This window comes from Mus musculus, chromosome X (genome assembly GCF_000001635.26).
Source record: "Mus musculus strain C57BL/6J chromosome X, GRCm38.p6 C57BL/6J".
In the NCBI taxonomy this organism is placed as follows: domain Eukaryota; kingdom Metazoa; phylum Chordata; class Mammalia; order Rodentia; family Muridae; genus Mus; species Mus musculus.
The window spans coordinates 162,973,375-162,985,772 of record NC_000086.7 but is presented as its reverse complement, the minus strand read 5'-3'; the positions used below and the strand labels follow the sequence as shown (position 1 = coordinate 162,985,772).

Genomic DNA, 12,398 nt, shown 5'->3' with positions numbered 1-12,398 from the left:
CTTATACTCCCTGACTGTTGGGAGCCGCGCCCACATTCGCCGTTACAAGATGGCGCTGACAGCTGTGTTCTAAGTGGTAAACAAATAATCTGCGCATGTGCCAAGGGTATCTTATGACTACTTGTGCTCTGCCTTCCCCGTGACGTCAACTCGGCCGATGGGCTGCAGCCAATCAGGGAGTGACACGTCCGAGGCGAAGGAGAATGCTCCTTAAGAGGGACGGGGTTTCGTTTTCTCTCTCTCTTGCTTTTCTCTCTCTCTTGCTTCTTGCGCTCTTGCTTCTTGCACCCTGGCTCCTGAAGATGTAAGAATAAAGCTTTGCCGCAGAAGATTCTGGTCTGTGGTGTTCTTCCTGGCCGGTCGTGAGAACGCGTCTAATAACAATTGGTGCCGAATTCCGGGACGAGAAAAAAACTCGGGACTGGCGCAAGGAAGATCCCTCATTCCAGAACCAGAACTGCGGGTCGCGGTAATAAAGGTTCCCGTAAAGCAGACTGTTAAGAAGGATTCAACTGTATGAATTCAGAACTTTTCAGCTGGGGAACGAGAGTACCAGTGAGTACAGCTTTACCAGGTAAGTCTGATCTTGAACTTTCTAAGGAAATTCAAGACAGTCTATCAGAAGTAAAGTGGAAAATGGCTTTACAAGTTATGTTTGGCCTTGAATTTTTTCTAATGTTAGAAGCCCTTTTGTTCCTTTTCACATGTTATCAAGTGGTTAAGGCAGGGAGGATTCTAGATGAAATTCAGGACAAGCTATCAGAAGTAAAGTGGGGAGAGAGAGTAGGAGCAAAGAGAAAATATGGTACACAAAATAAGTATACAGGCCTTTCCAAGGGTCTTGAACCCGAGGAAAAGTTAAGGTTAGGTAGGAATACCTGGAGAGAGATTAGAAGAAAAAGAGGAAAAAGGGAAAAGAAGAAAGATCAATTAGCGGAGGTCTCTAGGAGATACTCATCACTAGATGAGCTCAGGAAGCCAGCTCTTAGTAGCTCTGAAGCAGATGAAGAATTCTCCTCTGAGGAAACAGACTGGGAGGAAGAAGCAGCCCATTACCAGCCAGCTAATTGGTCAAGAAAAAAGCCAAAAGCGGCTGGCGAAGGCCAGTTTGCTGATTGGCCTCAGGGCAGTCGGCTTCAAGGTCCGCCCTATGCGGAGTCCCCGCCCTGCGTAGTGCGTCAGCAATGCGCAGAGAGGCAGTGCGCAGAGAGGCAGTGCGCAGACTCATTCATTCCCAGAGAGGAACAAAGGAAAATACAACAGGCATTTCCGGTCTTTGAAGGAGCCGAGGGTGGGCGTGTCCACGCTCCGGTAGAATACTTACAAATTAAAGAAATTGCCGAGTCGGTCCGTAAATACGGAACCAATGCTAATTTTACCTTGGTGCAGTTAGACAGGCTCGCTGGCATGGCACTAACTCCTGCTGACTGGCAAACGGTTGTAAAAGCCGCTCTCCCTAGTATGGGCAAATATATGGAATGGAGAGCGCTTTGGCACGAAGCTGCACAAGCGCAGGCCCGAGCAAACGCAGCTGCTTTGACTCCAGAGCAGAGAGATTGGACTTTTGACTTGTTAACGGGTCAGGGAGCTTATTCTGCTGATCAGACAAACTACCATTGGGGAGCTTATGCCCAGATTTCTTCCACGGCTATTAGGGCCTGGAAGGCGCTCTCTCGAGCAGGTGAAACCACTGGTCAGTTAACAAAGATAATCCAGGGACCTCAGGAATCCTTCTCAGATTTTGTGGCCAGAATGACAGAGGCAGCAGAGCGTATTTTTGGAGAGTCAGAGCAAGCTGCGCCTCTGATAGAACAGCTAATCTATGAGCAAGCCACAAAGGAGTGCCGAGCGGCCATAGCCCCAAGAAAGAACAAAGGCTTACAAGACTGGCTCAGGGTCTGTCGAGAGCTTGGGGGACCTCTCAGCAATGCAGGTTTAGCGGCTGCCATCCTTCAATCTCAGAACCGCTCCATGAGCAGAAATGATCAGAGGACATGTTTTAATTGCGGAAAGCCTGGGCATTTTAAGAAAGATTGCAGAGCTCCAGATAAACAGGGAGGGACTCTCACTCTTTGCTCTAAGTGTGGCAAGGGTTATCATAGAGCTGACCAGTGTCGCTCTGTGAGGGATATAAAGGGCAGAGTCCTTCCCCCACCTGATAGTCAATCAGCTGATGTGCCAAAAAACGGGTCATCGGGCCCTCGGTCCCAGGGCCCTCAAAGATATGGGAACCGGTTTGTCAGGACCCAGGAAGCAGTCAGAGAGGCGACCCAGGAAGACCCACAAGGGTGGACCTGCGTGCCGCCTCCGACTTCCTATTAATGCCTCAAATGAGTATTCAGCCGGTGCCAGTGGAGCCTATACCATCCTTGCCCCCGGGAACCATGGGCCTTATTCTCGGCCGGGGTTCACTCACCTTGCAGGGCTTAGTAGTCCACCCTGGAGTTATGGATTGTCAACATTCCCCTGAAATACAGGTCCTGTGCTCAAGCCCTAAAGGCGTTTTTTCTATTAGTAAAGGAGATAGGATAGCTCAGCTGCTGCTCCTCCCTGATAATACCAGGGAAAAATCTGCAGGACCTGAGATAAAGAAAATGGGCTCCTCAGGAAATGATTCTGCCTATTTGGTTGTATCTTTAAATGATAGACCTAAGCTCCGCCTTAAGATTAATGGAAAAGAGTTTGAAGGCATCCTTGATACCGGAGCAGATAAAAGTATAATCTCTACACATTGGTGGCCCAAAGCATGGCCCACCACAGAGTCATCTCATTCATTACAGGGCCTAGGATATCAATCATGTCCCACTATAAGCTCCATTGCCTTGACGTGGGAATCCTCTGAAGGGCAGCAAGGGAAATTCATACCTTATGTGCTCCCACTCCCGGTTAACCTCTGGGGAAGGGATATTATGCAGCATTTGGGCCTTATTTTGTCCAATGAAAACGCCCCATCGGGAGGGTATTCAGCTAAAGCAAAAAATATCATGGCAAAGATGGGTTATAAAGAAGGAAAAGGGTTAGGACATCAAGAACAGGGAAGGATAGAGCCCATCTCACCTAATGGAAACCAAGACAGACAGGGTCTGGGTTTTCCTTAGCGGCCACTGGGGCAGCACGACCCATACCATGGAAAACAGGGGACCCAGTGTGGGTTCCTCAATGGCACCTATCCTCTGAAAAACTAGAAGCTGTGATTCAACTGGTAGAGGAACAATTAAAATTAGGCCATATTGAACCCTCTACCTCACCTTGGAATACTCCAATTTTTGTAATTAAGAAAAAGTCAGGAAAGTGGAGACTGCTCCATGACCTCAGAGCCATTAATGAGCAAATGAACTTATTTGGCCCAGTACAGAGGGGTCTCCCTGTACTTTCCGCCTTACCACGTGGCTGGAATTTAATTATTATAGATATTAAAGATTGTTTCTTTTCTATACCTTTGTGTCCAAGGGATAGGCCCAGATTTGCCTTTACCATCCCCTCTATTAATCACATGGAACCTGATAAGAGGTATCAATGGAAGGTCTTACCACAGGGAATGTCCAATAGTCCTACAATGTGCCAACTTTATGTGCAAGAAGCTCTTTTGCCAGTGAGGGAACAATTCCCCTCTTTAATTTTGCTCCTTTACATGGATGACATCCTCCTGTGCCATAAAGACCTTACCATGCTACAAAAGGCATATCCTTTTCTACTTAAAACTTTAAGTCAGTGGGGTTTACAGATAGCCACAGAAAAGGTCCAAATTTCTGATACAGGACAATTCTTGGGCTCTGTGGTGTCCCCAGATAAGATTGTGCCCCAAAAGGTAGAGATAAGAAGAGATCACCTCCATACCTTAAATGATTTTCAAAAGCTGTTGGGAGATATTAATTGGCTTAGACCTTTTTTAAAGATTCCTTCCGCTGAGTTAAGGCCTTTGTTTGGTATTTTAGAAGGAGATCCTCATATCTCCTCCCCTAGGACTCTTACTCTAGCTGCTAACCAGGCCTTACAAAAGGTGGAAAAAGCCTTACAGAATGCACAATTACAACGTATTGAGGATTCGCAACCTTTCAGTTTGTGTGTCTTCAAGACAGCACAATTGCCAACTGCAGTTTTGTGGCAGAATGGGCCATTGTTGTGGATCCATCCAAACGTATCCCCAGCTAAAATAATAGATTGGTATCCTGATGCAATTGCACAGCTTGCCCTTAAAGGTCTAAAAGCAGCAATCACCCACTTTGGGCAAAGTCCATATCTTTTAATTGTACCTTATACCGCTGCACAGGTTCAAACCTTGGCAGCCGCATCTAATGATTGGGCAGTTTTAGTTACCTCCTTTTCAGGAAAAATAGATAACCATTATCCAAAGCATCCAATCTTACAGTTTGCCCAAAATCAATCTGTTGTGTTTCCACAAATAACAGTAAGAAACCCACTTAAAAATGGGATTGTGGTATATACTGATGGATCAAAAACTGGCATAGGTGCCTATGTGGCTAATGGTAAAGTGGTATCCAAACAATATAATGAAAATTCACCTCAAGTGGTAGAATGTTTAGTGGTCTTAGAAGTTTTAAAAACCTTTTTAGAACCCCTTAATATTGTGTCAGATTCCTGTTATGTGGTTAATGCAGTAAATCTTTTAGAAGTGGCTGGAGTGATTAAGCCTTCCAGTAGAGTTGCCAATATTTTTCAGCAGATACAATTAGTTTTGTTATCTAGAAGATCTCCTGTTTATATTACTCATGTTAGAGCCCATTCAGGCCTACCTGGCCCCATGGCTCTGGGAAATGATTTGGCAGATAAGGCCACTAAAGTGGTGGCTGCTGCCCTATCATCCCCGGTAGAGGCTGCAAGAAATTTTCATAACAATTTTCATGTGACGGCTGAAACATTACGCAGTCGTTTCTCCTTGACAAGAAAAGAAGCCCGTGACATTGTTACTCAATGTCAAAGCTGCTGTGAGTTCTTGCCAGTTCCTCATGTGGGAATTAACCCACGCGGTATTCGACCTCTACAGGTCTGGCAAATGGATGTTACACATGTTTCTTCCTTTGGAAAACTTCAATATCTCCATGTGTCCATTGACACATGTTCTGGCATCATGTTTGCTTCTCCGTTAACCGGAGAAAAAGCCTCACATGTGATTCAACATTGCCTTGAGGCATGGAGTGCTTGGGGGAAACCCAGACTCCTTAAGACTGATAATGGACCAGCTTATACGTCTCAAAAATTCCAACAGTTCTGCCGTCAGATGGACGTAACCCACCTGACTGGACTTCCATACAACCCTCAAGGACAGGGTATTGTTGAGCGTGCGCATCGCACCCTCAAAGCCTATCTTATAAAACAGAAGAGGGGAACCTTTGAGGAGACTGTACCCCGAGCACCAAGAGTGTCGGTGTCTTTGGCACTCTTTACACTCAATTTTTTAAATATTGATGTTCATGGCCATACTGCGGCTGAACGTCATTGTTCAGAGCCAGATAGGCCCAATGAGATGGTTAAATGGAAAAATGTCCTTGATAATAAATGGTATGGCCCGGATCCTATTTTGATAAGATCCAGGGGAGCTATCTGTGTTTTCCCACAGAATGAAAACAACCCATTTTGGATACCAGAAAGACTCACCCGAAAAATCCAGACTGACCAAGGGAATACTAATGTCCCTCGTCTTGGTGATGTCCAGGGCGTCAATAATAAAGAGAGAGCAGCGTTGGGGGATAATGTCGACATTTCCACTCCCAATGACGGTGATGTATAATGCTCAAGTATTCTCCTGCTTTTTTACCACTAACTGGGAACTGGGTTTAGCCTTAATTCAGACAGCCTTGGCTCTGTCTGGACAGGTCCAGATGACTGACACCATTAACACTTTGTCAGCCTCAGTGACTACAGTCATAGATGAACAGGCCTCAGCTAATGTCAAGATACAGAGAGGTCTCATGCTGGTTAATCAACTCATAGATCTTGTCCAGATACAACTAGATGTATTATGACAAATAACTCAGCAGGGATGTGAACAAAAGTTTCCGGGATTGTGTGTTATTTCCATTCAGTATGTTAAATTTACTAGGACAGCTAATTTGTCAAAAAGTCTTTTTCAGTATATGTTACAGAATTGGATGGCTGAATTTGAACAGATCCCTTCGGGAATTGAGACTTCAGGTCAACTCCACGCGCTTGGACCTGTCGCTGACCAAAGGATTACCCAATTGGATCTCCTCAGCATTTTCCTTCTTTAAAAAATGGGTGGGATTAATATTATTTGGAGATACACTTTGCTGTGGATTAGTGTTGCTTCTTTGATTGGTCTGTAAGCTTAAGGCCCAAACTAGGAGAGACAAGGTGGTTATTGCCCAGGCGCTTGCAGCTCTAGAACATGGTGCTCCCCCTGATATATGGTTATCTATGCTTAGGCAATAGGTCGCTGGCCACTCAGCTCTTACATCCCACGAGGCTAGTCTCATTGCACGGGATAGAGTGAGTGTGCTTCAGCAGCCCGAGAGAGTTGCACGGCTAAGCACTGCAATGGAAAGGCTCTGCGGCATATATGAGCCTATTCTAGGGAGACATGTCATCTTTCATGAAGGTTCAGTGTCCTAGTTCCCTTCCCCCAGGCAAAACGACACGGGAGCAGGTCAGGGTTGCTCTGGGTAAAAGCCTGTAAGCCTAAGAGCTAATCCTGTACATGGCTCCTTTACCTACACACTGGGGATTTGACCTCTATCTCCACTCTCATTAATATGGGTGGCCTATTTGCTCTTATTAAAAGGATAGGGGGAGATGTTGGGAGCCGCGCCCACATTCGCCGTTACAAGATGGCGCTGACAGCTGTGTTCTAAGTGGTAAACAAATAATCTGCGCATGTGCCAAGGGTATCTTATGACTACTTGTGCTCTGCCTTCCCCGTGACGTCAACTCGGCCGATGGGCTGCAGCCAATCAGGGAGTGACACGTCCGAGGCGAAGGAGAATGCTCCTTAAGAGGGACGGGGTTTCGTTTTCTCTCTCTCTTGCTTTTCTCTCTCTCTTGCTTCTTGCGCTCTTGCTTCTTGCACCCTGGCTCCTGAAGATGTAAGAATAAAGCTTTGCCGCAGAAGATTCTGGTCTGTGGTGTTCTTCCTGGCCGGTCGTGAGAACGCGTCTAATAACACCTGACTCAGAGGGAATTTGGTTTTCAAAACCCTTATTAGATTAACAAGTGACAGGAAAAACAGGAATTAACCCTCAATAGAAGAGGATTCAGGCTTTGTTCTGCTGGAGGGCATTCTTTTATTAAAGAGCTCTTTGCTTTCCTGCTTCTCCCTCATCCAGAGCACTGCAAATACAGGCCTACAAATCAAATTGACATCAAAAAAAGAAAAGGAAAAGAAAGCAAGAAAGCAAGCAAGCAAGAAAGAAAGAAAGCATGAAAACACTGTCAAAATGGCTAATCGTTTTGTTTGATTGGTTTTTAGATTTTTTTCAAGACAGGGTCTCTCTGTGTAATTCTGGCCGTCCTGGAACTCATTGTGTAGATCAGGCTGACCTCGAACTTACAGAGACTCTCCTACCACCCAATTGTTGAGATTAAAGGTATGTGCCACTATGTCCAGCTCAAAATAGTCAATCATTTTTCCAGGTAGCATAGGCAAATGTATTTTGCTCATCTCAGTCTTGCAAAAATGCACTGACTTGAAAAGAAGCATCTAAAATAAATGTGTCAGCTTGTAAAAAAAAAAATAAGATCCTACAAAATCAATATGCCAACTAGGGAGCCAAAATCCCTTATAATGTTATAAGGCTTTTGGAGGTTTTTGTTTTGTTTTTTTAAGAAATGACATCCTATAGAACAATGGGGAGAGTGTTGTTATTCCTTACAGCATTTGCCAGAGACACCATGGGAAGCTAGTCTCTCCAGGAAGGGAGGCAAAACTTTATACTTGCTAAAACCCACAGGTTCACATGCCACCTGCCTTTTGCAAAGGAACACAATTTAAAAGAAATGCAATCAGCAACTGACGATGTGGCTCAGTTGGGAGAGCAACTGCCCCGGGTATGATCTCCAGCGCTGCATGAACTGGGAGTGGTGGCTCAAGAGGGAAGGGGAAGGCAGGAGGAGCAAGATCATCCTTGGCTACACAGTGAGTTTGAAGCCAGCTTAGGCTATGAGTCCTTGTCTCAAAAAAAATTTTTAATAATACATAAAATTAAAGCAATCAAATTTAATTAATCATTGACTAAAGAGAGCCCATAAGCCCAAAAGCAGACATTTAAAATTCTGGTACAACCACACAATAGACTATTATATAGCCATTACAAGAAATTAAATATTAATACATGCCATAGCATGGATAAAACTTGAAAACAGTGTACTAAGTGACGGAAACCATGAGAGACTTTACTTCATGTTGTTTCATTTGCACTAAAAGGCCAGAATTGGTCATTTAAAAAAAATGAATTAATGATTGCCAGAGGCCGAGTGGGTTCGAGGTGGTAACAGCTAAACAATACAGAATGTCTACTGAAGGTGATGAAAATGATCTGAAATTGTCACTACTAGTGAGTGGTAGAACAACTTTTGAGGATATCCTAGTGATGGCTGGACAACTCTGTGAATACATGAAAACCAATAAACCATACATTAACAGATGAATATATGCTATGAGGCTTATGTCTCTATAAAAAAATAATCTCTCGTACTATGTTTAAGCTTCATAAAATTCAGGGCCATGGAGCTGTCTCAGAAGGTAAAGATTCTTGTGGCCAACCAAGACTGATGACCCGAGTTTAGGGCACCAGGAAGGAGAGAACAAACTCCCCCCAAGTTATCCTCTGACTTACGCGCATGGCATTTGCTCGAGTGTGCGTGCGCGCGCGCGTGCGCGCGCGCACACACACACACACACACACAGGGAAAGGGGGAAGGGAGAAGGAGATGGGAGACAGAGATCACAGTCACACTCAAGACAAATGTAAAATAAACTTAAGATTCATATAATCTTTTGATTTACTATAAAAAATAAATCTTATGCCACTCATGCTACCATCAAGTCTTAAAATATACTGAGCATGATGATGTTTTTAATACTATTATCACCAAATCCTTTACAGTACATAATTTTTGATCACCCTTTTCACTGACTGGTTTCTGGTTTGGTTTGGTTTGGTTTGGTTTTGTTTTCTTTTGTTTTGTTTTGTTTTTGGTTGGTTGGTTGATTTGGTTTCTGGGGTTTTTTGTTTTGTTTTTGGTTGGGGTTTTTTTGTTTGTTTGTTTTTGTTTTTGTCACCTAGGCAATTACATGAACAAAGCTTCAAAGTTTCAAAGACTTTGAAACAACTGAAAGACAAAGAAGCAGTAACAGGCTCTGCTTGGTCCTTCACTGTTGATGTTGCCTAGTCAACGGCCTCATTGTCTACCTGTTCACCCATCTAGACCTAGATCAGCTCCTCACCCACTTCCTGCTTTGTTTTTGGCTCTGCACCCACTTCGACCTTTTCAACTCTCAGCTGAATTCTGTTGCTTTGCTCCCAAATCTGACTCTAGCTGTTTTACCAGTCGTTCACTCCTTGGACTAGTCTGGTTTGTTATGTTATCTTATCTATCCAGATTTTTTCAGCCCACTCTGAAACCTCTTCAATTTTGCCATGGCTTCTTCAACTTGTATTCCTTCTGTAACCCTTATATAAGTAGGGAGCGATACAGATATATTTACTGTAAGTAATGGGCTATGAAACTGAATACCAGTCATTAAGATTGGCATAAAGGGACTCAGCAGTTAAGGGCACTTGTTGCCCTTAGAGCACCCAGTGGATTCTAACATCCATATCAGGCAGTCTACAACCACCTGTAACTTCAGCTCCAAAGGAACGGACACCTTTCTTCTGGCTTCCGGGGGCTTCTTGCACTCACACATACACATATACAGACATATACACATAATTTAAAATAAAATAAATCTTAAAAGGACAAGTCTGGAATAAAGAACTTAAGTTCACTTCAGCCAAGCATAGGTAAATATTATGAAGGACTTCTGTCATTGAAACTGCTAAACTTCGTTATTCAATAAATGCTAACATTGCGGAAAGGTCCAAATATGTTCATATATGTTTCTGACATAACATTGACTCAAACAGAAAGGAAACAGTGAAATGGGGAGCCATTTTTAACATTGGTCCATGAACTCAAAAACAAAAACAAAAACAAAACAAAAGCCAATTTGAATTTGTGTTTGTACTCCTGGGAGAACTTTTACAGGTACTGGACATAGTATGGCACCCATTGTCATCTGATCTCTAGGACACTATTCAGTGGGTTATTTTGTGCATAGCCAATACTCTAGAAAATGAACTTGAATGGGAAAGAGATCGAATGCCTCAAGTGACAGGCAGCAAGAAGAGGTGCCTGGGTGAGAGACACAGCTGCTGGAAAGAGTAGGGTTGTGTATGCTCCAAGAGGAATGGTCCTGGTGCAGCCATATGAATCGCCCTGATGTCCTATAAAAATCAAAACTCTGAAAAACTTACTCAGTATGGAGTTTTCAGTTGTGAAAACAGTTCGTCTTAACCCCAGTCTCATTGTTCCTCCCAAATCGCCAGGGTTGTGTTCAGGCATGTCAATTACCTGTAACAAAATAAGTTGAAGTTTACCATCTTGCAAGGACATAATTTCTCAAATTTCCAGCTTTCATTTTAGAGAAACACTTCTTGGAAAAATATTCCTTGAGTATTGTGTCTGGTCAGTTCTCCCTGTGTTCTGGAAGAGAAGCAGCCACCATACAGGTCCTTCTCAAACTGTATAAGCCCCGTATCCCTGGGTCTCATCTTTCACTCCAGTCACTTACAAAACAATTCATTAGGGAGCAGAGTATGTACCTTGGTTGGTAGAATTCTTGTCTAGCATTCATGAAGCCCTGGGTTTGATCCCTAGAATGCCATAAACAGGGAATGGTGGCATACACCTGTCGTCCCAGCACTCAGGAGGCAGAAGCAGGAGGGACTCTGTGAGTTCTATTCTACAAAGTGAGTCCCAGGACAGCCAGGGCTCCACACTAACATACTAAAAGAGGAAGGAAGAAAGGGAGAAGGGGGGAAGAAGGGAGGGAAGAGAGGGGGAGGGAAGGAAGGAGGGAGATATGTGAGGGAGGGAGGTAAAAATGAAAAGAAAAAGAAAGAAAGAAAGATTGCTGATACAGTTCCCCTGGTGGAGTACTGGCCCAGGAAGTACAAAGCTTGATTTCCAGTACCTCATAAACCAAACATGGTAGCTAACCACCTACAGTCCAACTCCAGCACTAGGGAGGAAGAGGCAGGAGGGTCAGAAGTCCAAGGCCATCCTTAGCTACATACGGAGTTCTAAGCCAGCCCGGGGTACATAAGACCCTGCCTCAAAAAAGAAACAACAAAACAAAAAAACAGGAAACAAAACAAAGAGAGGAGACCTTGGGAGATAATTCTGCTGGTTAAAGCACCTTCCATGCAAGCATGAGGACTTGAGTTAAAATCCTTCGTAGTAGTCAGTAACAGTCAGATGTTGCAGCACACACACACATATGTATAACCCCACAGGTCTCACGGCCAACTAGCTTATGTGAGTCAATTAGCTCCAAGTTCACTGAGTAACACAGTCTCAATAACATCGAAAGAGCCACTGAGAAAAATACCAGACATCACCAACCTATGACATGCTGCACACACATGTGCACACACCTACATGAACATATACATACACCAAACTGTCTGTCTGTCTACCTATCTCTCTCTCCTCTAGACTTGTACTGCCTGTGAGTCAAAAACCTAGCAACTCCGCTGATGTCTCCTTCTTCTTCACAGGCTATCTGTCAAGTCCCACTGACTACCCCCTCCAGACCACCTTGTCCTAGATGAAACTCTTATAAACTCGGGGATCTCTGCTCGGCTGTCCCACATCACGGAGCCACAGCCTCTGTCTGCGGCCCTGCGGAAGACCTTGCCTCCTCACTGGCCTTCTCTCAGCTGTCTGATGCATGCCTCTGTGTGAGTAGGGCAGTTGTAGCTTTTCCTTATCAGTGTCTTTCCAGATAGTGGAAACGAACTGAAGGGAGAAGCTGAGTGAGTAAATGAATGAATGAATGAATGAATGAGTCCCAAGGAAATAATTTCAGATCTGTCTTCTGGGTCACCCCACTAAAACTCAGAAAGAAGATGCTTATGAATAGCTTCTGCTCTCGTTAACCTGGCGATTCCTTTTCCCCAGTTCTATTTATAATGATTCAGTGTTTTATGTCATGGAGTTTGGGGGGATTGGTTTGACTTTAGAGGGGTTGGTTTTTGTTTTTTTGGGTTTGGGGGGTGGTAAGACAGGGTCTCACTATATAGTTCTGGCTGTCCTGGAACTCACTATGTAGAATGGGCTAGATTGAGCTCACAGCTGTGCCTCCTGAATGCTGGTAC

At 44.1% G+C, this 12,398-nt stretch overlaps 1 protein-coding gene across 11 annotated transcripts in view; it reads right to left on the bottom strand.

Moving 5' to 3' along the window:
• Positions 1–12,398, bottom strand: part of Ctps2 (cytidine 5'-triphosphate synthase 2) — a 133,274-nt gene that overhangs the window by 48,769 nt on the left and 72,107 nt on the right. For all 11 annotated transcript variants that reach the window (NR_033143.1, NM_001358398.1, XM_006528912.2 and 8 more), the window contains one exon: positions 10,494–10,590. Coding sequence is in view for 10 of the 11 variants with exons in the window: in NM_001358398.1 (NP_001345327.1) it covers positions 10,494–10,590 (97 nt within the window). In the remaining variant the exon portion in view is untranslated. The remainder of the gene's footprint in view (positions 1–10,493; positions 10,591–12,398) is intronic.